Below are 27,710 nucleotides of genomic sequence, written 5' to 3'. Positions count from 1 at the left end.
AAAAAAAAACTATACATTTCAAAAAGTACATAAGTTGGCTGAACGAGATTATTCGCTTTAAGACCATCATCCATGTACATACAACGAAAAAAATTCGTCCGACATTGCAGAGAAGGAACAAATTCATTTCAAGGAACTCGTTGAAATTTATTAAAATCGCATGAATCTTAAAGAAACCTTGACATGCATGTAAGAAAACACTCTATGAAGTTAACCGTAATGCCTTCGGCAGAAGATGTGGATCCCTTGATTTATAGAAGTTTGACAGTGACTTCGAAGCAAACAAGAGTGCTATCACTATCGTCGCGAAGTTCCCAGATGGCTTTAGCATTGACCTAAAATGGAATGTGAAATGTAATTGCTTTAACATTTTGAGTGGTACGTTAGCTCTACATGGGACATCGCCTTTCAGGTAGGACAAAAGTGTTTCTCTTCTTAACACAAGCAGTATTATTGGACGAAGCTTACCGAAGGGAAGGCAGGAGATAGAACTAGAAGGGTTGACATGGTAATGGGCTCAGCCACTGCCACAGGGCAGTCACCAACTTTTACGTCCTCGCAAGCAGGAGGAAATCTACCAGGCCTAATGATAAAACATCAACAAAGAACTCGATTTCTATTGTTTTTTAACATTTTGAAATCGTATACCAAGGAAGAGATACGCCACCAATAACGCCCTTCACGTCTGTCGTCAACGTGTTAGTAGAAACAGCTATCCAAAAAGACAATTACAATAAATTAGAACGTAGAATTTGATTGTTATAATAGGTTTGTTTTTATATACACACCTGATACGAAATCATACTCGACGGAGACGTTGGTTCCACGGTAGACGATGCAGGGTAGTACCTCACAACCAGGAACACGCACAGCGGTTAATGTTGATGTAGATCCTGCATTGAAATCAGTTTAAATTCAAATAACAAAAAGAAACAAGAAATGAAAAATTACCACAATCCCTAAAAGGAGTCGCAGAGACGGTGGCAATCAGAAGGGCACAGGCGGCGATGGTTACCTTAAACATTTTGATGATTGAATTTGCTAGGAGTTGCAGCGAATGAAGCAATGGAAGAAATGAATGTCCTTTTATATGATTACCTATAACGTTCACTATGTCGATAACGACGCGGAAATCATTGTTGTGTGTCTGCCGACGGGTTAATAGGGCGCAAAATATCTGGCAAACCAATACAAAATTAGAGCAATTTTCGGTCTTATGTCTTACCTTTTTGTTTTATCTATTCAGGAACCCAGAGATCCTTTACTAGGATGCCTAAGTTAAGGTGTTATCACCTCATCATTGTGATTTTCCTGGGTTTGCTGATACAGTGAATATTGGACCTGACATTTGCTAATGGCACGCGGAAGGTAGAGACGTAACGTGAAAAAATTATCTCTTCCGTATTCGTGACTTTTTTCTCTCAAAAGTAAGAGACGTGGGTGCCGGGAGCTCAGTTGCGTGATACTTTCAGTCCCGACAGGGAAGAGTGTATGTATCATTTGAGTGCTCACCATTTACGATTCAGTTATGATTAATGATGCATATTACCTCTGTAAATATTCTAGTATATTTGTGTAATAGGTCACCCGTCACCAGGCCTCGGGAGTAATCAACGACGGCTTCGTTACGGCCCGTTTATGGCCGCTTTATCTACAGTACCTCCAGTAGATCAGCTCACCTTACCCTAGGTTAGCATTGTAAAAGAAAAGAAAAATGGACAGATTCTGACAACGTATATTTAGAAAGCAACGCTTTACCTTTAAGTGTAAGGCATGTAGTCAGCCAGATTTATCAGGGTTTTTAAGTATAGGCATCACACATGCAGCAAAAATTGAAGGCAAAACTGTTACTAGGAATTAAGGCAAGTTCCCACAGGCTGCCACGTCAATACCAATAGTCACTAGAAAGTGACCCGAAAAAAACAAAAAAAACAAACAAACAAAACCTTTCAGATTACGTAAAAAAACAAACGAACAAACAAACAAAAATGCCTCTTTAATATTGTTTTCGAACAACAGCTTTTATGAAAAGTCGATAAGCTTCGTGTATCAGAGTTGATACTTAAATCATAAAAATTCACCGGGCGGTATTCGATATTAAAGAATGGCATCCCCTTCAAAATTGCCAATCAGGCAAAACAGAAAACACGTATTTTAAGATGTATAGTAAAAATAATGATTATTCGATGGAGTGGAAAAACAAGACTATTTTGCAGCCGCTTCAACACTTGGCATCCTGTGCAAAAACTCGAAATATTCGGTTACAGTTTTTTCTTGATCTACGGTTTCAATCGAATGCGGTCGTGCAGTTCTGACATGCAAAATAGCCTCTTCGGGGTTTAAATGTTTAAACCGTACTAGGTAGCATGCAAGAAGGGTTCCTGTCCTTCCGATTCCAGCACGGCAATGCACAGCAACCCCCTACGATAAAGCAAATAAAGATTAAGAAAAACAGGTTAACTTTCTTTAAAACTGCGCAATATCTGTGACCTGATTTTCTTCCAAAGCCTTTTCACAAATTCCAATAAACTGCTGCACTTGTTCCAAAGTGAAAGTGCAGTAATCATCAACACAAACGTTAACTCCAATTAGTGCTGGTACTTCTTCCGTGCGTGGTTGTAATTCTTTGGTCAAAGTAACCAGGTAGCGGATGCCGTGATTCACGAGAAATTCTAAATCCTCTCGCTTATCAGGGAAAGCCAGGGCAGCAATCTTACGATCCTCCAGCCACGAGAAGTTCCTGGGAGTTGTTGAGCACATAGCGAATAGACACAACCTGTACTTTCAAATGCTTGTTACATTCTAATCCAATTTTCAACAGCGAAATCCCGGTTCCGACCGTTTCCTCGGATACGAATGCCTTCAACCTTGATGAATAATACAGTTAAAAACCGACCGGGCCGTTGGTCAATTCCTTTTCATTCGAAGGACGCCTGGTTATCAGTTTCCATTCTGAAACCACAGCCAGCAAGGTCATTAAAAATATAATATTTATGCCTCAAATAAACATTGCCGTATGGAGAAGAAAAACATATGAACGAACGCTACGATTGGCACATGATAGTAGATTGTGATTTCAAGGCCGCAGATAACTGAAAGCGGTTTCAACCTCTATTCATTTCCGCACGTTACAACCGCCTTTTAAAAAATGATACTGGGCCCAGCCCGCAATTGCACTATACGTCTAAAAATTGCTGGTTACTTTGCACTAAATAGTTGAAGGCAGATGAAAACGATTTCAGGCCATCTTTTCAACGTTACTTTCTTTTGGGTCGAGGCCCCAGGACAAGACGTCCGCTTTGGCAATTGCCCACGCCATTCGCTCAGTGGTGAAGTGAAAAGCAGGTTCACCGGAAGCGCTGATGCAAATGGCACCGCCTGCACCTTTTACTCTTGAATTCATTAACTGCAGGGATTGCTCGACAGCTTCTTGAGCTTTCATGCCTACAATTCCATATGGGATATAAAGGTGTTATGTTGCTAGATGATGAATAGACATAAACATTTACCGCTTTCCATCAAACAGATTATATGTTTGGCTAAACATATTTTTATGATAGACTCTCCATGGCCAGTACAGGACACGCCACCGATTTCGTCAATTGCATAAGTTCCACTTCCTGGAATAATTAGAAGTTAAACCAGATATTTTATTTATGGTTGAACAAGGCATTACCTATTAAAGGACTATCTCCAACCCGGCCCACTCTTTTACCGGTGATACCTCCAGTGGATGTAGCGGCTGCAATTCGCCCGTTGGCGTCCATGGCAACAGCTCCGACGGTGTCATGCCCAAGTGGCAGTGAGGTGATTCTAAAACATTAAGAATACAATCATCTGATGCAAAAATAAAAAACAAAAAGTACTTACTGGTTGTTGAATAAAGAATCTACAGCACTTTTATATTTTTCGAAAGTCTGCCATTCTTCAAGACAGGCTTCAGTGACCAAACTTGATGGATCCACGCTGGGGACATTGCATTCATTGGCAAACATATTTGCTCCTTCACCCACAAGCAAGCAATGGTCAGTTTGTTCCATAACCATCCGAGCTAAACAAATTGGGTTGCTTATGTTTGCAACTGCTGCAACAGCTCCTAAATCAGAATGTCTTAAGTGTGAGATGACAAATGGCTGTTGGCACAGTCTAAATGTTAGAAAAATTACCAGCTTTCAGAGAAGTGCCATCCATAATAGAAGCATCCATTTCAATCAAACCGGCAGCATTCAAGCATGAGCCTTTCCCTGCATCAAAAACTGGTTCATCTTCAAGAATAACAACTGCCGCTTCAACAGCATCAAGAGCTGAACCACCATGTTTCAAAATTTCATAAGCTTTTCTAGCCGCTAACTTGACCCCATTTCTGCTTGCATCACTAATATTTTCAGGTATTGCCCAGGCCCCACCATGAATTACTACAACAGGCTCTACTTTATTCATAACAAAAAATTAAATTTTATAGGTAACTCGATAATATGCTTTTAATTTGACTTAGATAACAATTCGATTTCTTTATGGGTTTCCAGTAACTTGTTGGCTAGTCTCTCCCGCCTTCGTTTCAGCCACTCGATCCGCCAACCTTTTAACTTATACCCAATAAAAACGCCACATAAGAATGTTAAAATACAGGCTGCTTTAGTTGCGTCCCCCATAGATCCGGTTATCGCAGAACACTAAAGCACGCGACACGAAATAAGAGATGAATTTTGATGATTTAATCAAAAACAAGTTTTGAAGAGCGATATAGCAGACGAATATTGCGTTTCTTGCGTCATGGCAACCGAAATTTTTCTTCTCTTTTTTTTTTTTAATCTTACAGAAAAAATAATATTGCACAGGCAGATTTGAAAAGGCCCACTGTCAAATAAAAAGAACAGATACATTTTATATTTTCACTACTTTCGTGATTACGTCGTATTTTGCCTATTTAAAGTTCTATGACAATTAATAGCATATTCCGAACGCTTTACATCATTAAAAGATCTGAGCGGTCGTACAATTCCAAATGTATTTTAACCATTCAATGAAAAATTCAGGCAATGAATTAGAAAAAACAAACAAAAAAAAACAAACAAACAACAAGGGCCGTCTATTCCTTCTCTGTTTAACAAGGAAGACCCTTGTGCCGCCAATATTGTGATTATTTCCTCTCTGTGTGAAAGATGCAACTATTAGCTGGAAAACTTCGGTGAACTCTGTAATGTATAGAGTGTAGCTCCACCCTTTTTTTTTTAAACTCATTTTTGCCACTGTGTTCCCACAAACTAAATATTCAGGTGTTTGCTTGCCAATTAGTAGTGCTACGAAAACGCTTATTACTGGCCTACCAGCAGCAAGGTCTATAATGCCGTTTAAAAGTTATAAGCAGCCTAAGGTAGAAAAACGAAAAAAGGAAGTGGAAATAAATGGTGTTTAGATCCCCTTTGTAAATCAAAAGGAAAATCTAGCCCTCATTGAAAAATCAGTTAGTTAATGACGTAGAACTGATCTCCATTGTTGCTGCTGCTGCCCCTACCAAAGTAAAGTGTTCGTTGGTGAACAAGTTGACCCTTCCACTGATCCCAAACTTGAATTCCTTGCGAATTCTGACCAACGTAAATTGCAACATGCCCACATGGGCGAGGTTTGTTACAATTGCTGCCGACGTAACGATTTCCGTTCGTAAAAGATGCTATTCCTGTGCCAAAGGGTATATTTGCATTTTTAACCCGTTTTCCTCTCCTCCATTGCGTTGTAGGACGGTGGTCTCCAGAACATTTCTTCAAAGTAATATCTCGAGTTTAGGTTACAGAACACAGCTAAGAAATGAATAGGCATACCTTGTAAAAAGAGACACATTCGCCGCGAAACGTGCCCCAAGGATCTGCTACTGCTGTACCTCTATAAGCTTGTGGGTTAGGACATATTCCTCCAATGCTCTGATCGATAAAGGTAATCACCAAAACCGTAACGATAAAGAATTTCATGGTTGACCTGACAAAAAAAATTCAATTATTCAACAAAATAGAATCAGCAAATACTTCGTTCAGTCTATTTTAATGTCTTTAAAGAATGTACCGGTAGTAAATGTTTAACTAAAAGTATCATGCACACATGTGACAAAAGTAGAAATAAAAAAGAATGGTGTAAAAGAAGAAAAAGTTATTACCTAATGCAGGGCTAATTTTCAAGTGAACTGATTGCATTTTCGGAAAGCCGCCGCGCTTTATATACTATACGCGATTTATATATATCCTATTGCAATATTTTTCAGACGAATCCGATTGCAGCTATTTTGTGGACGACGTGTCGGTCATTCCCATTGGTGGAACGCAATTGGTTCTGCTGTGTGTGTTTCCTTACTTGATAAAAATTCTTGAACCATGCTTTGTATGGCAAGTTTTTAGTGCCACCTATTTCACCTCAACCCGTCACCTCAACCCATCACCTCAACCCGTCACCTCAACCCTTCACCTCAACCCGTCACCTCAACCCATCACCTCAACCCGTCACCTCAACCCTTCACCTCAACCCTTCACCTCAACCTGGCTATTTTTTTGGCGCCATCTAGCGGCCAATATAATGAATAGTCCTACAAACTATAGAGACCGGCATCTCCCTCGATTTTTCCCTCGATTTTGACACCAGTAGCGCCACATGCTGCGTGAATTTTAACAAGCCGTGCGCGGAACAGTTCTTCGAATTCGGCTGACAGGAGGCAAAAGTGAACTTGAATACTGTTTCTAGAACGCGGGTTTCTCCTGTGGGGGATAAAACTACAAAAAAACAAATAGATGAAATCAATGTGATATTAGGTTAGGTTAATTTAGGGTAAACAAACTCATAGGGATTAATACAAAGGTATATATTAAGCTACTATTGCACTAACTTCTTATATCGAACACTCAGCAGTCAGCACTGTGACATTAGATTCTTGCACAGACTTATTACAAATTTACCAGCCCTGTTAAAAAATGGTTTAGTTTTAAATTTGGGGTCTGAAACTTACCAGTTTGTAACGTGTTTTTCGAGGATAGAAAGTTCTATAGATGCCCCACACGTGAGGCACTTTTCGAATAAAACTGATATTTTAACTATGAACTCAGCTGACAGGAAGAACTGTTCCGCGCACGGCTTGTTAAAATTCACGCAGCATGTGGCGCTACTGGTGTCAAAATCGATGGAAAAATCGAGGGAGATGCCGGTCTCTATAGTTCGTAGGACTATTCATTATATGGCCGCTAGATGGCGCCAAAAAAATAGCCAGGTTGAGGTGAAGGGTTGAGGTGAAGGGTTGAGGTGACGGGTTGAGGTGATGGGTTGAGGTGACGGGTTGAGGTGAAATAGGTGGCACTAAAAACTTGCCATACAAACTCCCTGAGCAACATATTTAGTCTTGCTTTCGTTTTGAATTTGTAAAGCCAATCAGCTTCTCTCATCAGTAAGTTTTTATACTTATTTGAGTTTAAATTGATTTATTCATTCGCAGAAATTTTTTTTTGGAACACGAAGTTGGTCAGCCAATATTCGATTTAAAACCTGACACTTTTTGCAGTTGTTGATAGTCTGACAATTTACAGGAGAGTGACGGTGACTTCGAAGCAAACGATAACGTTGTCGTTATCGTCACGAAGGCTCCAGATGGCCTTTGCGTTCACCTGAATATTTCAGACACAACGTTTTAATAGGCAATCTATTGCTCATGAAAGCCAGTCCATGAAGAATCTGCTAAGCTTCCTTGACTTTTAAAAAAGTAAAACTTACCGAAGGAAAACTAGGAGATAGAACCAGAAGTGTACTCATGGTAATAGGCTCAGACACGGTCACTGGGCAATCGCCAACTTTCACGTCCTCACAAGCAGGTGGGAAAACGCCTGGCCTACAAGTCGATTGTTAATAAATCTGTTGATTAGGCAGAAATAATGGCTTGTAATTATTTTTGCATACCAAGGAAGGGTGGCACCGCTAATAACGCCCTTCACATCGGTGGTCAACGTGTTGGTAGGATCAGCTATTCAAAATTGAAAATGTTACATGTCCGTTTTATCAAATATTAAAAAAAAAACTTGTTTTCATTCATACTTGCAGTGAAATCGTATTCGACAGAGACGTTTGTTCCACGGTAAACGAGGCAAGGAAGGGCATTGCAACCTGGTACGCGCACAGCGGTCAGAGCGGCAGTTGATCCTGAATAGATAACACAGATAAAGAAGGAAACAAAAACGATAGTCAGTAACAAGCAAACTCGACTTGGATACGTGATTGGATCGTTGAAAAAAAAAATAACAAAAATTAAAAAACTGGAGTAACAAAAATTCATTACCGCAATCCCTGAAGGGTGTGGCTGAGACAGCGACAAGAAGGAAGGCACAAGCGGCGATGGCTACTTTGAACATTTTCAACGTTGTTTTTCTGTTCGGCAATGCAGCGAATGAAGTGACCAACTGGAAGAAATGGCCACCCTTTTTATACCACCTCAATTTCGCGATGCTTATCACCTTTCAATTTTCATTGCGTTAAACCACCTCAAAGCCTCTGCTCCTGTCGTGTCAACGAATCCTACAATCCTACAAAGTATGTGGATAAGGAAGTGGAATCGATAATTTTTTTCTATTTGTTATTGTATCTCGAAGTCCATAGGTTGTTTGATGAACAATAACTTGGGTGTCTTTTACGCAAACGAAACGGTAAAGGTACGTCTGCTATCGATTCAGGAACTGACAGGTAAATAAAGTTAGTTGTGACACGGATTCGATTGCCTCAATAGTTTGGGTCTTTTTCGTTACCCCTGGTTACGTAGGGATGATCGCAGCACTCATCAAGATAACTAAAACATATTGGTGTCAGCCTGACATATTTTTTTATGATGCACATCGGTAGAAAAGAAAATAATCTCTTCCGTATTCCCTGTCTAGACTAATCAAATTCGACATGGGGCAATCTTTTATTTGCGGGGGAGAACGTTAAAAACATTTGATTAGCGCACGAAATAAAATTTGTTTTTCTCTCTAAAAAAAAAAAAAAATTTTAAGTGGCAAAATTTTGTATAGGTTCCCTTCTCTTTGCCTTGAAATTCCCATTCAAAGTTTTGTGCTCGTATTACCATTGAAATCCGCTTACAGAGGGCTTTGGTGCATTACTTTAAGTACAAATCGAATTACGTTCAACTGAAGGGCGATCCCCTCGTTCGTTGTGTAGTTAAAATCAAGTTGGAATGCTGGACAGCCTAAACGTCAGCCAAACTGCAGCGAATTCTTAGAGCCGCCGCGCTTCCAGGAAGGTTATAATTCAAAATAATTGAAGAGTAAAGAAAAAAAACTTCAAATATACAAGTGAAGTGGTTCACTCTATGTAACTAGTAGGATCGCAAAACCAGAAACGGAACATTTATCGTTCAAACTGGACGGCCAGTCTAAATGTCAAAGTTCCCTAACGGGGTATTTTTGAAACGTTGATTGAAAGTTAACCAGCCGGCTATTGAAGATTGTTATCAATCCATTCCTACTTCCTGGTCTTACAGTAAAATAAAAACGAAGTTTCGAGACCTTCGTTTGTTGTGATCAAGTTCCCTAATCTAGACGGGAAAAATGGCAGTCCCATTTAAAGAACATCTATACGAAAAGATGAGTTTCGATCGATGACAGATTTACAATAAAGCCCTATATGTCTGTCAAGGCGCAGCCTAATTATTTCAACGATTTTTTGGCTGTGCTTTCATTGAATTGAATGACTTGACTTGAGTTGGCCTCTTGATTGAAAAGACGAGGGCCTTTTCTGGGGAGGAAAAAAGGCTGCCAGTCTGAAGGATGAAGCCGGTCGCATTCAAGAAACTAGGGGACTTATATCTCCATCACAGACATTTTCCTTGCTCTTCTTTTTGTAAAAAGCGGACATGGAGAAGTCAATCATGCATGCGCTCGTCCCGTATAAATTCGATTATCTCTGTGCCATGAAAAAAGCTACATACCAACCCAGAAACCAATTTTTTTTTCGCATCGCCTGCCTTCCTAATGCGCTCTCTGCATCTAAAAACCGCCTGGCCAGAATGCACCATTAATTCATCATACCTCATAAGCATATACAATGTTGTTTCGTTTTGCAGTCTGACGCACGACCTTCTTCATTTTTACATCTGCGAATAGAAAATTCAATTACGGATAATTTACTCTCGAATGTTTCAAAAGAACAATATAAAATGGGAGAAAGTAGGAAACATCGAGTCGATACATGCGTGGGCACAAAGAAGGTTACCAGGAAAGAATAAACAAGCAAATACATTTGATTACAAGCAGCCTATTCTTGTAGTCATAACGACAACTACTATAGCCTATACACCATTTTGTTCTTTATTTCAGTCTACACACAGTAGGCACGTCTTTATCAAAACAGCTGAGCCGCCTCAATGCGACTGGCCACATATAATTACTGCCACACACCATATCGATAAATCATTGCTGTTCAGCATGGTTCACGTTGCACGTCTATGTGCTGCGTGTTTCCCATTCCACCGATAATGGAGTAGAAGATAGGGGATAGAGCGTGAGACGACGACTTGGACGTGCGCGTTATTGCGGTGCATCGCCCAATCTATTACTGCATGAGGCTATACGTCCTCAAATCGATAACAGCATCGCACGGTCTTGATTGTATACAGCCCAGTCACTAAATTGATGACACACAGCTGCACAAGTCCGGCTGTGCTGCGCGTGTCCGCCACACCGCACTTTGCACTTGCAGCTCTTCACTATTGTGCTACATGTTTGTATGTGTTACAGCGAAAACACATTAATAGAACCTATTATAAAAGAATAATAACTCGATGGAGCTTTCTACTTGATGCAACAGATAACTGAAGGCTCCTGTTGTTCCCAACTAGAAACACCCCAAAACATCCGTGTTTAACACAGTTTTCTGATAGTGTTTTTGAATATTCAGTTAAAATCCTGTTCAGCCTATTAAAACATAGACAAATTAACTTTAAGAAGCTAATCAGAAACCATGATAAATGATTCTCTTCTAGAATTTCTTAAAATTCAAGTAAAAAGAATTCATTAGATTCATAACAGGAGGCGACACGTTCTCCCATATCAACAATATCTGAAATTTCCATTTAGTGTCCTCTATCTAAAACACAAAAAAAACTCACCTCATTTGGATTTGCAGCTGTACCTCTATGCACGGAGTCTTAAGCTTAACGTGCGACCAAGGCGTGTTGGAAACCTTGGGAACGGATAAGTAAAGAGGAGGAGACAACTAGGGGGGGCAGGAGGGTGAGAAATCAATGCCGTGACGTCAACGGTGACGTCTATCTCGCAAACGGTTAGGCCCAACTTTTTATCACCAAACAGAGGAAGAGACTTGCAACTTGGCGGCTATAGGACCCGAGGTGTGGTGTCACTTTGCTGTACATCTCCACACAGCAAAAAAGTTGAGTTTGAAAACTCCCTAAACTTTTCTGTTCTTTTTTAAAAAAACCTTTTCCTTAAAACATTCAACGCGTGTCGCTACAGAAACAAAAAAAGTCAGTTGACAGTTGACGCGGCTTTAGCGTTCGATTATTCGAGTCTCGCATCGAGAAAAGTTTTCGATAATGCCGTACGTGACTACATAACACGGGCTGCAGTATATTAAATATTTACGCGGGCAGCAGATTCTCTTGTCCTGTATTTATTATCCACCCGTATGGTGGGAGGATGTCTTTCTCCCCATTGGTAGTAGATTGACATCACGAGATTCGTATTCACGCCAGACACAGTGGGGACAAACTGAACGAGCCTGCTGCTGCGCCACTATAATTTTGCGGAGCCTCGTCATGACGACGGTTACTCCCTGATGACTCTCTACCCGGCCGCACTGTTGATGCCCATAGATGGATAAGTCAGATAATAAGCTCTATATAGCCAGAAATATGACATTCGACGCCCAAACAGAGAGGCAATGACTGCGCCATGCGGATGGTGGAGGAAGACACGCACACAAAAAAAAAAAGCGGGCACGAGACAATTATTCGAGAGCTAAATGTGAATTGTACTATCTTTATCGAGTGACGCACACGAAAAACAATAAACCGAATGAAGATGTCATCTGAACGTATAAATAAGTCATCGATTTTTGTTGGTCGATGGGCGTCTTTTCGATTAGCGAGTCGCATCAACGGATCGCGTTTTCCAATCGACCGCCATCGATCGATCGCAGAAATGAACTTGTGCGCCAGCACGGCGACGGCCATCATTAACCATATATACAGACCTAATAAATAAGAATCGTTTAAGAGACACGTATACACAAGCGAGCGAAAGAATTAGCGTGTAAATCCCGCTAGCGAATAAAGCTTATCACCGATGTCTGTCCGCAACGCAAATACTTAATTATGCAAACGTTCGTAACGTTTTCAAATCCTCCCGTTCCAGAAAGCAGCGGATTTCATGGACATCCACGAGCGCTGGCCTGACGTGATTCAAAGTACCATTCGTCTAATACAAACTGCTCTTGCATTCTAGTAGTGAGGGATTCAGTTGAGCACAAATACAATAATTGATCCTTGTCGTCGGCACAGAGGTTTTAGCCAACCTCTTTCAAAGGATGGTCTCGCGGGGCAGGACAGGACCCCTCCACCGTCCCTGGTTTATGGTATCCCCTTTCAATTTCTTTAAATAAAAAAGCAAACCGAAAATAATATTAAAGAATCTGCGAATGAAAGGCAGCCTTCGTGAACGCGGAGCGCGCAAGTGCCGTTGTTGAGGGGGAGGAGGATCCAGTGTAGGGGACCAACATCCAAGTCCCTCCCCCGTTTCCGCCCTTTTTTCCGCTAAAGCCCAAGTAACCAAAAGCCAGTCGGGCTAGCAAGCTTCATTCCCTCTTCTCCCTTGGACCGACAGCTCGTGTGTTTGAAACGCAGCGTGCCATACGGCTGTGTGAGAGACAGAAAGTCAAGCAGACCGGACCTTAAAACGTCGGTGCCACGAAAGGGAGGTGGTATCCGAGGTCCGTGCTGTTTTCTAATCAACAACAACAAAAGCGTGTGGTCTTAGTGACTAAACTTGTTGGTCGGTCGATTTTCTTCGTTTTTTTTTTCTTATCGCTCGTCGGTTTGTCTTTGCCTTTTCGATTTTGGGCGCCAGATTCGGATGGTTAGAAGACGAAGCGACCAGTTTGCAAAATTTCGTCAATTTGTTCCCGAAACTGAAGAAGAAATCGGTTGATTTTCGATCATCATCGCTAGTTTGGAAAAGAAGCGTAAAAGGAAAATCAAACGCGTGGGATTCCACACGTCCGCGAGGTTTCTAATCCGCGGGCCATGTTAAGAGCGACCTCACGCTCCTGCAAGGCCGGGACGTCGCCGCCAGTCTGCTGCACTTTACTGCTGGCCAGCTTGACCGTCGTCCTGGTCGCTGTCGCATCATCGTCGGCACCACCGGCCGCCGCTAATCGGTTCGGATCGTCGCTACCCCAAGTCTTTACCAACTCGTTCCTGGTCAAGCTCCGCGGCGTTCACGATCGAAAACAGGCCGACCAGATCGCCCGCCGCAATGGATTCGAGAACTGGGGATCGGTAAATAACAAAATAATTTTTAAAAAATCAATCAATTTAAATTCATTTTTAATTTGTTTCTGTGGAAAATCTGAAATTGATGCCTGCTGGCAAATGGCCAAATCAAAATTGTGAATGAAAATGTTTGAATGTGTTTCGACGAATCGATCCTGAAAGCAAAATCGCTAGTCACACGATGGCTCCTCCTCCTCGGTTCTCCCTGCAAAAACCTGTCTCAAAATCTATCCATGTTCTCTCGCGCTCCCCTCTTTGCTCTCCGTTTCTCGTCGTTTCTGCCTTCCCCTTCTTCCGCTCTCTTATCTTTTCTTCTCATATTGCTTCCCGCGCCAGCAGCATCGATCCACGAGCGACCATCAGAGTGTGAACGGCGCAATAGAAGCGAGAAACACACGACGCCATTTTCTCGCGGCGTTAAGGCGCCCTACTACCCGACAGTTATACATCTACCATGGCAAAAACGTAAAAATCCCTGGCCTCAATAGCTAAAAACCCAAAAACCATCAACGGATTTCGGAGGCCACCGTCAACTTCCCACATTTTCAATCTAGCATTTTGTTTACACCCACAGGGTACATGTGAAATGCAACTGACAGAAAGGGGGAAAAAAAAAAAAAACACACCGAAAGAAAAAGGTTGATGGATAGTAAATATAAGGGTGTACCAAATCGAACCGCGTCACCGACAAATCAATAACTCATTTCCCGCATCCAGTTACGCAAAAGCAGAGAAACAGCAGCGGAAACGTCCTAGAGTGTAGTGAGATAGTCTTTCGCAATCATAATAGGTAATACTATCTGCTACATACGCACATCCAGACCAGCCAGCACACGAAAACGTTCCATCGCTTACGTGATTCATTCCTCCTCCTAGCCAACATCGCAGTCGGGAATAAACAAAATTTTCGGTCAGTTCTGTTACAGCGTCAAAGATGTTGAAAAGGTGGAAAACACTTTCGTTTTTGTTTTTTTACATCTTACTTTGCTGACGGATATCGCTCGATCTGTATCCGAATTTTTCGTAAGTCACAGCGCAGATGCTCCCAGTTCCTTAAAAGAATGTGCAGTTCGTTAGCGAAAGTTTTCGATCCGTGGCTTTTACAGCAGAAACAGACACGCAAGAGCTGGGCCTACATACCGTATAACGTTAACAAAAGACTGTACGCGGTCGTAAGAATCGATACGAGCGCATCAGAGCGAAACATAGGGAAGACAATACAAAAAACAATGCGAGCTTTTTTTAAAAATATCTATCACTCTAGTGCTGTTTTCTCGCACTGCTCGCCGCGAATATAACCTGATTGATAGTCGCCTGTCTGCTTGATTTGTCGACGGCTATAAACAACATTGACCGCTCTCGACTTAAACTTTTTATAAGCTGCTGCGCTAGGCCTACACAGAAGTAGGTTGGACGTAAGAGGATGGACTAAATTGAAAGCGCTAGGCAATTCGGTTAGATAACTATCAATCATTCTACTCTCGTTGGTAACCAGGTCACATCAGACTCGATACGAAAACAAATTGAGCGAATGTGTCTTGACCTCCATTTGTCCGTCATTTGTTACATTCGCTATCGCTATTCGCACCTCCCTCGCAGTCTTTGATGATTGGAATTTGTCACCCGACAAGGTAAATCCCCATTAAATGACCTTTTCTTTCGGGAACGTGAGAAGCTTAAGAGCAGAGAATCGTCTCAAGATTAAAGGACTCGAATGTCATCAATAACACAGAAGCGAGACATTTCGATTGAATTTTGAAAATGAGTAACATGTGAAGTAAGCAAACTACGCGGTTCAAATGAACAGGAACGAAATGTTTTATTTCATGCGTAGGCAGAACCGCCTACCCGACAGGTTGCATGCCCCACTCAACAACTGTAAAAACAAGCAACCGTGGGCGGTCAAAGTTGAACGTGCATTAATCCTGAATGACGACTGCATGCACTCTATTCGTCTTTCAATAAATCAACAAGCCTATAGCAAAGTCATTGGATTTTCAAGTAGGAAACAACCCAGATCTGTATAGATCCACAAAAAGATTAAAAAAAGAAGAAATGAACAGAATGGACAAGACAAATCAATGCCCCTGCGGGGGTAATCAGAGAACTTGTCTTGTTATCGCGAGGTAACTTTTTCTTGGCGGACATTTCACCCGTGACATTTACCCGATTGAGGTAACGCAGATCGAACAAGTTATTAGCGTTCGACCTTTTCATACTTTCTTATTGCAATCAATCTTCTTTTATCCTCCATTCTCTTGTCCGCCCTTTAGCAAATAAAGACAATCTAGCCGTACTTCCTGAAGCGGCTATAGACCCTTAGTTATAGCGACGCACTTAAAATCTCGTGTGGCAATGTCAACTCGTTCGTTCCGCTCGCAAAAAGAACAATGCGACGCATTTTCTTCTTGATCGGCTATACGTGAACATTTTTATTCTCTTTAAAACTCGTTTAATGCCTAGATTTTAAAAAGCCGTTTCTCTCTTTTTCCGCTATTATTCTTTCATTGCAGGTTATCGGCTCCGATCACGATTACCACTTTGTGCACCACGCTCTGCCACACGCGCGGACCAAACGCAGCGTGTTGCACACTCGTCAACTCAAAGCAGACCCACTGGTGAGTAGTTCGCCGCATGCCATTTCTACACCCAATCTCACCACTTTTGACTTTCTTTCCTTTTTAATGCATTCGATCGCCCATTTTCCCCTCCTCGCTTCCCTGCTATTTATTTTGCACTTTAACGGCCTCTTGTCAATACCAGACCCGCAAAAAATAAATACCAAGACCTTTACTTAAAAAAAAAAAAAAGAAGCAGAGAAAAAAGAAATTCGATTGAGTTTTATCGATCCAACAAGTTGCCGCTGTCTTTTCTTATTGTTATAGACGAGTAGATAGACTCCGACATAAGACTATTTCCATGCATGTAATCAATCTCGATCAAACTTTTGCCAATATAGGTCTCAATTTGGGATGAAACATGAAGAACGTTCTAAACATAACGCCACGTACAGTCTTTGAACTATTTGAAGAAGTTATAAACAAGATTGGTAGGGATCAATAGAGAAGGGGAAAAAACGCTAGACATAACTATTACCATTCGTTTACCTTGATTATCAACCAACGCAGGCTTGACATTGTTCAAAGAGAAAATATTCATATCTTCAGGCTGCTATTGACGTATTAAAAGATTTCGTTAGCTCACAAAGTCGACGACGGATAGCGAGGGAGGATAAATAATGGCGACATTGAAAGACGATGTAGCATGGAAAAGCAATTTAACATTTAATGGACTTAGGGAAACAAATATGAATAAGCTACTCGTATATAGACGTAGCCGTCCACGTTTGCTCAGCTAATATCATCCGATCTAAATTCTACTCAGCCTTACTTGTCCTTTGCGTATTTTATCATGAACCTAAAACTGTCTCAATAGATTTTCATTCATTTACTTCACGTCCTCTTTTTCTTACAATACTTTAGACATCCAAGGCCAAAGTCAGGGTCTTGGCAGATAAAAGAAAAGTATTTGACCTACTTGTGCTAAACCGCACCAATGTTCTGCAATACCGACGGCACGGTTGTGTTAGTTGTTTTATTGAATCGTCACCATAGCTTTCCTTTTGTTTTCAATTTATCTGCTAACCTATAGTAAGTTCGCGCGCATACTCAATCGGAAACGCAAGAAAAGTAATAAAGCCAAAAGATACACAGATCGTGCCTATTCAAACTTCATGTTAGGCAGTTATATAAAAGAAAAGTATGCGCTTTAAAGTCTTGAATACCACCGAGAAATCAAAAAATCTACAGCATATAGATTGAGGCTGTTTGTCAAAGTTTCTTGTGTCCATCCGCCACGGATGCCACTCCAATTCTGAGAAGTGCGAGGAACAAGTTCGTTAAATTGAAAAACATCGATATAAAGACATGCCAATAATAAAACGAAGCTCAATGGTTTTTCAATTTCACATACTATTTCGATTTTAGACAAGCCTATAACTGACATTCTGTATGCTGGTATTCAAAACGAACTTTGTATAGCCAATCCAGCATCTCTCCTATCAAATTTCTCCTTTCATTTTCATCCTCCATCTCAATGAACTTGTAAACATCTCCGGCCCTACCAATTTCGATCTATATGTGTACTAAAGATGAAAACTTGATTAGATGATTCACGGTTGTCGAATGGTCTCGTCAAGTTGAATTTTTTCCTCGTTTTACATCAGGGAAAATGCAAAAAACGAGTCTTCGCTACGCAGTTGGTTCCAAATGATGGACATTTTTTCCGCGTGCCATCTAATTTTTCCATTTTAGATGTGTATCCTTCATGTTGTTGGAATGCTTTGATATCACTACCGCCAACGAACCAGTCACTTACCCCATTACAAAAAAAAAAAATTCACATCCAAAGATTGCGTGATTTCCCGATTGGAAAGGCTCCGCCGGGAAAAGTCCACCATTCTCTTTTTTAAAATGTCCCAATTTTAGAATTCGGCTTTCATCTCTCGGTTCGTTTTGCAGCCAACATTTGCTTTTTACAGTAGGCGTGACATCGTTGCCAAGGAAAAGACAATTTTAGCGCGTTTCACAGACAATCTTTGACATCAAAAATTAGGAAAAGAAGAACAAAAGTGTAATCAGACGTATCATATAAGATGCATGTCTTGGCTTTTTAAGTTCACTGAAAATGTCGAGCACAAAGAGAATGATCGATCGTTGGAAAAGATTGTGGATCTTCACGCGTGTAAAATACTTTTCGCTGAAGCGTCAGCGCAAAGGTCAAAGAACCTTATAAAATACCCTCTTTTTTTTTTCCCAAATCAAAGAGACTCAAATGTCATCGGTGCGTCTCTTGTGAAAATTGAAAAATAATTCCGTTACTTTGGCATTCATTTCGTTACACGTTTCTACTTAAAAAATTCTGTTCAGTTTCAACGCAAAGTGTTTCTCTTTCAGATTCACACCGCCATACAGCAAGTAGGTTTTCGTCGGTTCAAACGGGGCTACAAGAAACCTTTGGCAACGCCCATCGATCCCGCCGCAGCCATCGCAGCCGCAGCCAGAGAGCACAGAGATCCAACCGATCCCTATTTCGCATTTCAATGGTATCTGGTAAGTGGAACCCAAACACACGCACACAAAAAAAGAAGAAGACGAGATGGTTTCGTTTTCTTCCTCTTTGTTGATTATTCAATTAAGCTACGAGTAGATATTGCTTTCGTCAATAAGAAACTGCTTTTCAACTTAAAAAAAAAAAAAAAAATTTGGGAAAAAAAAAATTCCATTCATTTAAATGATGCGCAAGAGAGGAGAAAGAGCAGAATGAAAGAATAACCGACGCAAAAAAAGGTTTCTACGCTAATGAAGTTGATGTTTGTTATTGCAGTGCGCTTGTTTCCCATCGTTTGAATGTTGCCCTTGTTGCTATCACGAAAACATTCATTTTCCCTGTTCAACAAAAAGGGTAGACGTCGATCATTGTGTCAAGTTTGGAAGGAATAAATTTTATCCTTCATCAAATAAAGTCGGCAGGTCATTTAAGTTATGAACAGGCATCGTCAGAGCCTTCAGCACCAAGAATGAGCAATTAAGCAACCAACGAGTCCATTTCTCGTCATTTCTAATGAGGTTGCCGGTCCCCCCCTAAAAAAAGATTCTCATATCCGTTCCCTGGCTATAGGCTGTATGTATATAATCCCGCTATCTCCGCATGATGGGGCATATATAGAACAGCAGCGCAGTAGAAATGGGGCGCAATATTGATCTGCCGGGCGAGTTGGAGGGAACGGCCGGAGTTTTGTATCACGGTGCAACAGACGGGCAAGTTTGAACGAAACACACAAAACTGAAGAAATAAGGCGAAACTCCCTGCGACATGCCTGTCATATAATTTCTCTACTGTTTGAACAGTTTGTAGAAGTTATATACTGTACATCTAGAGATAAGACGTCGTATCATAGGATTTCGAATCAAAGAGGACGCCCTTCTTCACTCCTCCCATGTCTGAACTTTTCAAGTTTATGTGCAATCATCTGGTGACTTTGAAAAAAAGGTTTGGGCTATACTTTCTACAGTTTACTTTGACGAATATTAAGCGTCGTTGTGAGTTCAAAAGGTGAAGCTCTAATTCAAAAGACTCGAGTTATAAAGAAAACCCCAAAATTTGTAAACGAGGCTGAAACTATTTCTGTAGTTGTTCAACCTTCCCTGAAATTTAGCAAAGAAATTCGCTCCAAGCTTTTAAGAAACGATGAATGCCGCATGTCACATACGGGTGACATTTAGAAGAAAAAAGGAAAAAATATAAGAGTGGCGTGAAAAAGTAAAGTATTGAACTTGGGCAACCAACAGAGCAGAATTGACGAGTTCCTTGTCGCCTTTCGGCTGAAAAAACATGCAAGGACTTGTCAGCTCGTCCAATTAGAGACCCAAACTTTTTTGGATGTTACTATAGAGAACGCAGAACGTTGTGCGCAGTATCCAACCGCAATTAGATTCGACTTCCGGTACACTTCAGTTCCATCCGCCTAGTAAAAAGATTGCAAACAAATTTCCAAGGTCCCCTCCCCCCCTCTCGTATTCTCCAATTTTTCTAAATATTTGTTTGCTGCTTTCAAAGAAAAACAGCCGCCGGTGACTTTATTGGTTCACGTCAAAATCACTCACGTCACGCATGGACAGACGTCGCTTCACGAAATACCTCGGCTGAATATATCGAAACGCCAGTCAAGTGGAGAGATATAGTCAAATTAACTTGAGCAAATTCGGCTCGAAAAAAAAAAAAGATCGTCATTATTAAAAGATGATTCAGTTCTTTGAATGCAAACTATAAAAGAGATTACTTTGTGCACAATGTTCTAGGTCGTCAGTACGATGCGAGCTACTTGACAAATAGAAAATAGTCATTATTATAAAAGAACATAGAATAGCGTACGTGCTTTCCAGTTGTCAAGGATATAGTGGCACACAACTAATGACTGGTACGAACACGCTAGTTTTCGCGATTTCTCGCAAATTGGACCGTGCAGTATTTGATATCCTCTTAAGTCGAGCAGTGATTGCAATGTCCTCTTAAGCCGAACGTGACATTCTTGACAACAGTCGTTTTATCCACATAAATTCTCCAAGTAGAGCCATAAACAAAAAGTTAAGCCAAAAGATTAATAGTGCGAATTTCTTCCTTTTTATCTAAATAGAAAAATACTGGACAAAATGGAGGAAAACCTCGGCTAGATTTAAATGTCGAAGCAGCTTGGGCGCAAGGAGTTACGGGCAAAAATGTCACAACTGCCATAATGGATGACGGTAAGTGCCTCTCCCAATTTTTTGAACTCTCTAGTACATAAGCACCATTTGACATTTAAAAAAGAAAAAGAAAAAAGAAAAAAAAAAGAAAGAAAAAAGGAGCTTATGAGAAATGCACGCAACAATCGCCGAACTCGATGCAAATGGGCGGGGGGAGTTCACGTCCCTTAATACATCTCCCAGTCCCCCTTGGGGGATAAACTCATCTCCAACAACGTAAAAGTTAACTGCGAGCGCTATCATTCACAGGGACCCCTTGCTGTTCCTAATCTAAAAGATCACATAACTGAAAATGATAATCAGTGCATCAATAAACTATGCAGATGTCCCTATCCTCATCATAGAGTGAATAATCAATTCCTTTGATCATTTCGAACGTGTAGGCGTGGATTACATGCACCCGGACCTGCGAAATAATTACGTGAGTGTCCCAACTTACGATTGACTAGAAAAATTCGATTTCTTTTGCATGTCGTGTTTCATTCAGTAGTTAACCTTTGAATTCTATTTACGATCATAGAACGCCAAGGCCAGCTACGATTTTAGCAGCAATGATCCGTTTCCATATCCTCGATACACCGACGATTGGTTCAACAGGTAATTCCTATACGATTAACGTTGCTATAAGGTTGTGCTTGCGTTACAAACACATCCCAACCAATAAATACGCCTCACAGTTCGCTATTTTCCCTTGTAATATCGTGACCGTACCTGCAATTCATTTTGCAGCGTTGCGTGCGTCACCCAACCGGAAACATCTATTGCCAGCAACCAATCGTGATTGCACTCGCCCAACCATTATTTGACTCTGTAGCTTTCATCTTCTGTAGTATACTTCAGCCTTTTCATACACTAATGTAATACCACCTTACATTGTAACGAGAGAAATATCAAACTCTTTCTTCGTGATTGCAATACCGCATGGAGGGCCCCTATCGATTTTTTGCCCAGCTGGTAACGGCATCGTCGTAAATGATTCCCTAGATAAAAATCCATCATAGAGATGCGTTCTGCTTCAACGATCCTGTTGACATTCGCTTTTACTTTTAAAAAGAAGTTTCAGTTCTCCACGTTCAACATGCTGGGATGTGTGATAATCAAACAATTGGCTTTAGCAAATTCGCGAAATGAAAAGAAAATGTTTTCGTACTTAAGTTGCTCGCTAACCCAATCGTGTCATAGACTGAGCGTGCCTAAAGTACAAAGAACTGCATAATCGTGAACGAAGGAATACAAAACGGGATAGCCGTAATGGTTTCCGGTCTAGTCATCCACTTAGCAGTTTCCATCGAGAAAATGCATCGGTGCCATTCCCCTGCTTTTTATCCCCCATGTTGGATTGATTTATTGTGACCTTCGTCGATCCCATTCGCTTACCCAATGTTTACAAAAGAAACAAAGGCCTTACGTTCTGCCCAGAATCTCGATTGCATTTAATAGAATTGGGTCCATGCAACACACCGCATACACTTAGCAAACAAGGACTCTTTTTTTCGCTTTCTTTTTCGAAAATTAAAGAGTTAACTTTTGCCTCGGTATATCCGCCCACATCGTAACTTTCGATCGTACGTCTTTCTCCAATTTTCCATCTTGAGGAGACTAGCGCAAAAATGTCGGAGTTTATCTTTTCTAAACAAATTATTCAATTTAAAATTCGGGCGAGACCTTTACGTCCCTAAAATTGGAATTGAAACGCCAGACAAAGGGGAAAAAAGAAGCAATTCCTTTTTTTTTTTCAGAAAAAATTGCACTAATGTAATGTATCAGCAGACGTCACAGCAATTCCCCCCACATCCTTTTCTGTTACAAACTAAACTTGGGAGAGACCGTAGAGATCGTTTTTTTATGGAGGGCCCTCAATCTCTTTCACGCAAGAAAGAGTTCAGTCAAGAGGATTACAGCCAATACGGTTTCATCCCGGCTAAAAGTTGTACCGAATCGTATTGACCGACGTCTATATTCCTTTTATCTGTTGTGTGGAAACTGTCAGCCACGTGAACCCTGTTTTTCCCTTTCAAAAAAAAAAAAAAATCTGAACTCATCCTATACCTATTTGTAGTGTTGGACGATTATCAAGTTTAAACTAATGCTCAGTTGATGGTTATCTCGGTAGCCATGGAACCCGTTGCGCTGGTGAGGTGTCTGCAGCCCGTGACAACCAGGTGTGTGGCGTTGGCGTCGCCTACGACTCCAAAGTGGCAGGTAAACAATCTTTACTGTCGCTTTACAAGACGTGAGTTCGTGACAAGAATCCGTTTCCGATATCCGACATTGGGAATAACAACCGGCCGTGAAACCTGAAACTGGCAGCTTCCTATCGAGCTAAAGAAAACAAAATGATTTCTGGTTGCAACGTAAGCCTCGGCTTGGTTACCAGCAATACTAGGATATCAAAAGATAGCATTCAAAAGCGTAGAAAACGTAGTACTAGAGGAACTTCTATTAGACACATTACGCGAATGTAATGGCAACGCTAAACTTGGCCATATTGACAACCGTTTTCATCATAAACGTCCAACGAAGGGCTGTAAACAAGGAGCTTAACCGACTTACGACGCACCGGCAAAAGTTTGCAGCTTTACTTGGCAAATTTTTGACTAATTTTAATACTTAATCATTTAAATTTTTTTTTATTATTATTATTTTTTATCAATAAAAGGGGAAGATATTGGCCTCAAGTAGCCGAGCATTTTTGTTACGGCAAACAAAGAGAAAATAAGAATTGTCATTAAACGTTCTGTCACGACTTCAAAGGAAAAATGTGTAAAAAAATTCTTTAAAATTTGCAATTAATTCCGCCACGCTTGGAATCCAATTTTTGTGTGTGTTAAAAAATGTCACAATGCTGTCAAGATTAATTCTACGGGGGTGGTCTCTAAATTAAGAATTTCTGCATGACGTAGTCATTTTCGATGGGGTAGCCTACAAGCAAAATGAAACTTCTAGGACGGAGCGTTCTCGATCTACGCATGTGTTTCAAACAGGCCGTCAGATGACAGCAGTGGTCTTTGACAACTTATCGATCGCTCTCATTCTCAATCGTCTCCCTTCCCAACAATTACTTCTTTCTCTTAAATGAAAATGAAACGAAAACACAAAATAAACTAAATCTTTCGATAGGCGATGTAACAAAAAAGACTAATCATCTTACACGTGAACGTTATTTGAACAGGAATTCGAATGTTGGATCAGCCCTATATGACGGATTTGATCGAGGCGAATTCAATGGGTCACGAGCCGCATTTAATCGACATTTATAGCGCTTCATGGGGCCCGACAGACGACGGAAAAACAGTGGACGGACCACGAAATGCAACGATGCGTGCCATAGTGAGGGGAGTCAATGAAGGCCGTCGGGGACTGGGCAACATCTACGTTTGGGCTAGCGGCGATGGCGGTTCCGACGACGATTGCAATTGCGACGGGTATGCGGCTTCTATGTGGACTATATCAATCAATTCGGCAATCAACGACGGGCAGAATGCCCATTACGACGAGAGCTGTTCGTCCACTTTGGCCTCAACATTCAGCAACGGAGCCAAAGATCCCAACACAGGAGTCGTAAGTCACCAACACTTCTTTCGCGTTTTTCTTTTCTCTCCCTTGGCCTTTATTCTATTTATATTACTGGCTCGACTCATTGGGCGAGATAAAGCTCGTTAGGGAAGATTTACAGAGATTTAAAAGAAAACAAAAAAAAACTTAACAGCGAATCATGTGACAGTAATGCTGAGCTCAGATAGTTTTCCATTTAAAAAGCCAAAAGGTGATCGTTAGTGTCAAATAGATCAAGCAGAAAGTTTCATTAAATAATACGAGCTGGCAAGTCATGAGCTTAACAAACAGAATCTAAAAAAGATTGATTTAAAAAATGTCAAAAATGAAGGTGGTTATCAACATGTCTAAATTCAAGATCATTTGAAAAAATGGTCTGACAAATGAAAAAAATAATCAAAGGAGATTGTATCATCAAGAGGCATGAAAAGGCATTGGACAAGAGAACATTTGTTTGTTCCCAATATGAGTGTAGAGAAAAAGTGGAACATCAAAAACAGCTGAAACAAACCATCGACTGATGGGCGCGATTGAAAACCATCATCAACATTTCATCAACGCTGAGACCAAAATAAATGTGCAAGGAAATAAGAGAGTAATCAAGATCTGCTTTGTCGGGAATCCAAAGGCGGTTTTCTCACAACTCGCTATGCACCGGTAATTGAAAGCTGAGAGGAAGCAGGGGCCGAACACTAAACGAACGGAGATTGTGGGTAAAATGTCGCAAGCTTCACGTTGTGCATTAGCCTTGATTGCAGTCAGTATACTGACCCATTTCCAGGAAACAGTGAACGTCCAATGCTTCAATTTTCTAGAGGATTATTCACTGCAAAGCTAATTTAATCCCACACAACCATTTCCATCTTACAACTTATTTTTTTAAGCCATCAATATTAAGTGAATAAAAAATTAAACGAGTAGTTGCTGAAGCAATAGAACCCAATAAGATTAGGCCCAGTATTTCATCCCATATTTAAAAATGTAGCATTTCCTAGTAAGCTGCCAAGACAGTAGAAAAAAGTGGAATAAAAAAAAATGCTCCATCAAATCTAATCAATTTAATTAAACAGGCGACCACAGACTTGTACGGCAAATGCACCAAAACACATTCAGGAACATCGGCTGCTGCACCAGAAGCTGCTGGAGTTTTTGCTCTAGCTCTGGAAGCCAAGTAAGTAAAACAAAACTCACTAACCTTTTACTGCGAAAAACGTTGCAGTTGTATTCGTTGAATCACCGTAGTCCATCTCTGACGTGGAGGGACATCCAGCATTTGACCGTGCTAACATCGAAACGTAATTCGCTTTTCGATGCCAAACGTCGATTTGAATGGACGATGAATGGAGTTGGTCTGGAGTTCAACCACCTTTTCGGTTTCGGAGTACTAGATGCTGGTTCTATGGTGTCTTTGGCTAAAGCATGGCGATCAGTTCCCGCTCGTTTTCATTGTCAAGGAGGCGCCATGATGCAACCAAGGTAACAAAAACTAGTTTATGGCCAGAAACAAATAATGCCCACGTGTTGCACGGTTCACTAACGAGTCTCATTGTGCGTTTTTTCCTCATAAAAACCAGGCCAATTCCATCTAATGGCACACTGGTATTGACGTTGGATACTACCTCATGTCAAGGATCTGAAACCGAAGTCAATTATCTCGAACACGTTCAGGCCGTCATCAGCCTAAACACCACCCGTCGAGGCGAAGTAGAAATGTTTTTGACTTCCCCCATGGGCACGAGGTAAGGCACAATTGTATCTTGGTAACACGACAATTACTGGCGTCACACGTGCAATTGACGACTAGTTTTTAGCTCATTTGAATAGTTTCTCTAGCGTTGAAACCATTCAAAGGCAATGAATTAAATGGCATGTTTTCAGAAAGTTTGCAAATGCAAGTCGCACGGTTGAAAGTTGAAACTGAATAATTGAAAAGTTCTCGGGCGGGGGGTATAGAACCAATATGGTACGATGAAAGTGAGATGAGAAGCCTCTTCTGACAACACATTTCCCCAAAATTTTTTTACAAAATCAAAATTTCACAGATCTATGATTTTGAGTCGTCGACCTAATGATGATGACAGTCGTGACGGATTTACTAAATGGCCATTTATGACGACGCACACATGGGGCGAAGACCCTCGCGGACGTTGGACACTGGAGGTAAAAACTTTTGATTGTATTTCTAATTTAAACGATTTTTTGAGCTTGAATTTTTTTAAAATATGGAATCGAAGGCTCGTTTCAATTCACCTAGTGGCGCCAAGCAAAGCGGATGGTTGCGTGAATGGACTCTGATGCTTCATGGAACGCGAGACGCTCCTTACGTCGACCTACCAGCTGGTGATAAGCATTCAAAACTGGCCATAGTCAAGAAGGCCCATGAAGAACGTTTGAAGGTTCGCAAATAGTGGGGGGGGGGGAAAAATGAAGGCAGCAGGCACCATCAAAACTTAAAAAAATTAAAATAAAAAAAACTAAAAAAAAATTTAACAAAACAAACAAAAATATCATCCCCCAAAGACGAAAGAAAACGCAACAACCAGGGACGATCTTGCTCCTTCTTCACTATTTCTCTGGATTTCCTTTCCACCATATCGACGTTGAGCTTTCCGTTCGAATTTATAAGTTAATGGTATTGTTATACATCTCTCTAATTCTCCTTGGTAAATGTCCTGTCGTACACTTCACCATGAAATGCTACTATATTTACATGTTATGCTATCGAATTTAGTTATCTACCTTCTTCATCCTTTCCCGACTCTATTCCTTTTTGATGCGTGATCATCACCGGGACTGGCAAATCCTCGGAAGGCTGCTGCTGCTTTTAAATCCTCCAAACACACGAAAACAGAAAAATCTTTTTCTATCATCCTTTGACTCTGAAATGAAACTATTCTATATGAAATTTTGTTAAAATCATGACAAGGGAAATGTTTGTCGGCGAGGACAATGTTCTTGTATCATTATATCTAAATTCTTTCTTTCCCTATTGTTTCTGTTTGCCGGATTGTTACCGATATACCTTCAACCGGCATTTTCTTATAAAGCTTTGTAACTTACATGTTAACTATAGGGTCGATGGAGCTGATTTTTCTTTTCTCGTTTCGTTTCTTTCTCTTCTTCCCGTTGAGTTCTGTGTTATTCAGAGTTTTCAAAAGATCAAACTGCATATTAAAACTACTTTATCTTATCATTATCTCACGTGAACGTTCCCAAATACGAAGGTACATAAAGTCTAGCTTCGATTTTAGTAACGTTACTTATTTATTACCTTCTTTTTTCATACAATAATCCTCGTTACGAAATGGACGGCAGAAAGCCAGGGA

General features: G+C 40.8%; 5 protein-coding genes and 2 long non-coding RNA genes across 9 annotated transcripts; 2 read left to right on the top strand and 5 right to left on the bottom strand.

Annotated features, from left to right (window-relative positions):
- Nucleotides 1-126: 126 nt before the first annotated feature.
- LOC116931273 (NPC intracellular cholesterol transporter 2 homolog a) lies at nt 127-1,515 on the bottom strand. The gene is made up of 6 exons (XM_032938857.2): nt 1,294-1,515; nt 952-1,177; nt 789-893; nt 649-712; nt 469-583; nt 127-335 (listed from the first exon to the last, which is right to left on the bottom strand). Exons 1-6 carry the CDS (start codon nt 1,513-1,515, stop codon nt 252-254), a joined length of 816 nt encoding a protein of 271 aa, XP_032794748.2. The 3' UTR covers nt 127-251.
- LOC116931435 lies at nt 1,226-1,989 on the top strand. Its single transcript, XR_004398977.2, has 2 exons — nt 1,226-1,368; nt 1,429-1,989. It is a non-coding gene; the product is annotated as an uncharacterized LOC116931435 (long non-coding RNA).
- Nucleotides 1,720-2,946, bottom strand: LOC116931381 (dual specificity protein phosphatase 23). 3 transcript variants are annotated; one of them, XM_032938977.2, is made up of 3 exons: nt 2,491-2,946; nt 2,359-2,421; nt 1,798-1,901 (listed from the first exon to the last, which is right to left on the bottom strand). In XM_032938977.2, the coding sequence occupies exons 1-3, from the start codon at nt 2,758-2,760 to the stop codon at nt 1,899-1,901; spliced, it is 336 nt and encodes a 111-aa protein (XP_032794868.2). In that variant the 5' UTR covers nt 2,761-2,946; the 3' UTR covers nt 1,798-1,898. The 3 variants fall into 3 exon arrangements, with proteins under 3 accessions (XP_032794850.2, XP_032794868.2, XP_032794858.2); XM_032938967.2 differs by lacking the exon at nt 1,798-1,901 and having other exon boundaries at nt 1,981-2,421; nt 2,491-2,740; nt 2,800-2,946; XM_032938959.2 differs by having other exon boundaries at nt 1,720-2,421.
- Nucleotides 2,947-3,089: 143 nt separating this feature from the next.
- Nucleotides 3,090-4,758, bottom strand: LOC116931248 (isoaspartyl peptidase/L-asparaginase). Its single transcript, XM_032938825.2, has 5 exons — nt 4,167-4,758; nt 3,871-4,096; nt 3,677-3,813; nt 3,510-3,620; nt 3,090-3,444 (listed from the first exon to the last, which is right to left on the bottom strand). Exons 1-5 carry the CDS (start codon nt 4,438-4,440, stop codon nt 3,239-3,241), a joined length of 954 nt encoding a protein of 317 aa, XP_032794716.1. The 5' UTR covers nt 4,441-4,758; the 3' UTR covers nt 3,090-3,238.
- A 2,679-nt stretch (nt 4,759-7,437) lies between these two features.
- Nucleotides 7,438-8,463, bottom strand: LOC116931413 (NPC intracellular cholesterol transporter 2 homolog a). The gene is made up of 5 exons (XM_032939006.2): nt 8,303-8,463; nt 8,062-8,166; nt 7,927-7,990; nt 7,744-7,858; nt 7,438-7,637 (listed from the first exon to the last, which is right to left on the bottom strand). Exons 1-5 carry the CDS (start codon nt 8,373-8,375, stop codon nt 7,554-7,556), a joined length of 441 nt encoding a protein of 146 aa, XP_032794897.2. The 5' UTR covers nt 8,376-8,463; the 3' UTR covers nt 7,438-7,553.
- Nucleotides 8,464-12,815: 4,352 nt separating this feature from the next.
- LOC116931096 (neuroendocrine convertase 2) lies at nt 12,816-27,634 on the top strand. The gene is made up of 13 exons (XM_032938609.2): nt 12,816-13,531; nt 16,039-16,143; nt 18,481-18,636; nt 20,721-20,829; nt 21,213-21,250; nt 21,350-21,426; nt 22,943-23,031; nt 24,002-24,390; nt 25,455-25,555; nt 25,627-25,860; nt 25,959-26,123; nt 26,427-26,544; nt 26,619-27,634. Exons 1-13 carry the CDS (start codon nt 13,277-13,279, stop codon nt 26,790-26,792), a joined length of 2,010 nt encoding a protein of 669 aa, XP_032794500.1. The 5' UTR covers nt 12,816-13,276; the 3' UTR covers nt 26,793-27,634.
- Nucleotides 14,042-25,699, bottom strand: LOC123475481. Its single transcript, XR_006650594.1, has 3 exons — nt 25,580-25,699; nt 14,509-14,577; nt 14,042-14,397 (listed from the first exon to the last, which is right to left on the bottom strand). It is a non-coding gene; the product is annotated as an uncharacterized LOC123475481 (long non-coding RNA).
- Nucleotides 27,635-27,710: the final 76 nt, after the last annotated feature.

Source organism: Daphnia magna, linkage group LG1 (genome assembly GCF_020631705.1).
Source record: "Daphnia magna isolate NIES linkage group LG1, ASM2063170v1.1, whole genome shotgun sequence".
NCBI classification, from domain to species: Eukaryota; Metazoa; Arthropoda; class Branchiopoda; order Diplostraca; family Daphniidae; genus Daphnia; species Daphnia magna.
This window is presented reverse-complemented; position numbering and strand designations above follow the sequence as displayed.

What these genes read in the sequence shown, in the direction of transcription:
- LOC116931381 (XM_032938959.2), bottom strand. Translation starts at nt 2,760, where the DNA reads ATGTGCTCAACAACTCCCAGGAACTTCTCGTGGCTGGAGGATCGTAAG. An exon ending in AGGCTTTGGAAGAAAATCAG is followed by an intron (nt 2,422 to 2,490) that starts GTCACAGATATT and finishes GCTTTATCGTAG; the next exon opens with GGGGTTGCTGTGCATTGCCG.
- LOC116931413 (XM_032939006.2), bottom strand. Translation starts at nt 8,375, where the DNA reads ATGTTCAAAGTAGCCATCGCCGCTTGTGCCTTCCTTCTTGTCGCTGTC. An exon ending in CGAATACGATTTCACTGCAA is followed by an intron (nt 7,991 to 8,061) that starts GTATGAATGAAA and finishes AATTTTGAATAG; the next exon opens with CTGATCCTACCAACACGTTG. An exon ending in AGCGGTGCCACCCTTCCTTG is followed by an intron (nt 7,859 to 7,926) that starts GTATGCAAAAAT and finishes ATCGACTTGTAG; the next exon opens with GCCAGGCGTTTTCCCACCTG.
- LOC116931273 (XM_032938857.2), bottom strand. Translation starts at nt 1,515, where the DNA reads ATGGTGAGCACTCAAATGATACATACACTCTTCCCTGTCGGGACTGAA. An exon ending in AGGAAAATCACAATGATGAG is followed by an intron (nt 1,178 to 1,293) that starts GTGATAACACCT and finishes TTGGTTTGCCAG; the next exon opens with ATATTTTGCGCCCTATTAAC. An exon ending in GACTCCTTTTAGGGATTGTG is followed by an intron (nt 894 to 951) that starts GTAATTTTTCAT and finishes ATTTCAATGCAG; the next exon opens with GATCTACATCAACATTAACC.
- LOC116931096 (XM_032938609.2), top strand. Translation starts at nt 13,277, where the DNA reads ATGTTAAGAGCGACCTCACGCTCCTGCAAGGCCGGGACGTCGCCGCCA. An exon ending in GATTCGAGAACTGGGGATCG is followed by an intron (nt 13,532 to 16,038) that starts GTAAATAACAAA and finishes CTTTCATTGCAG; the next exon opens with GTTATCGGCTCCGATCACGA. An exon ending in AACTGCCATAATGGATGACG is followed by an intron (nt 20,830 to 21,212) that starts GTAAGTGCCTCT and finishes TCGAACGTGTAG; the next exon opens with GCGTGGATTACATGCACCCG.
- LOC116931248 (XM_032938825.2), bottom strand. Translation starts at nt 4,440, where the DNA reads ATGAATAAAGTAGAGCCTGTTGTAGTAATTCATGGTGGGGCCTGGGCA. An exon ending in TGGCACTTCTCTGAAAGCTG is followed by an intron (nt 4,097 to 4,166) that starts GTAATTTTTCTA and finishes ATTCTGATTTAG; the next exon opens with GAGCTGTTGCAGCAGTTGCA. An exon ending in TGGAGATAGTCCTTTAATAG is followed by an intron (nt 3,621 to 3,676) that starts GTAATGCCTTGT and finishes TAATTATTCCAG; the next exon opens with GAAGTGGAACTTATGCAATT.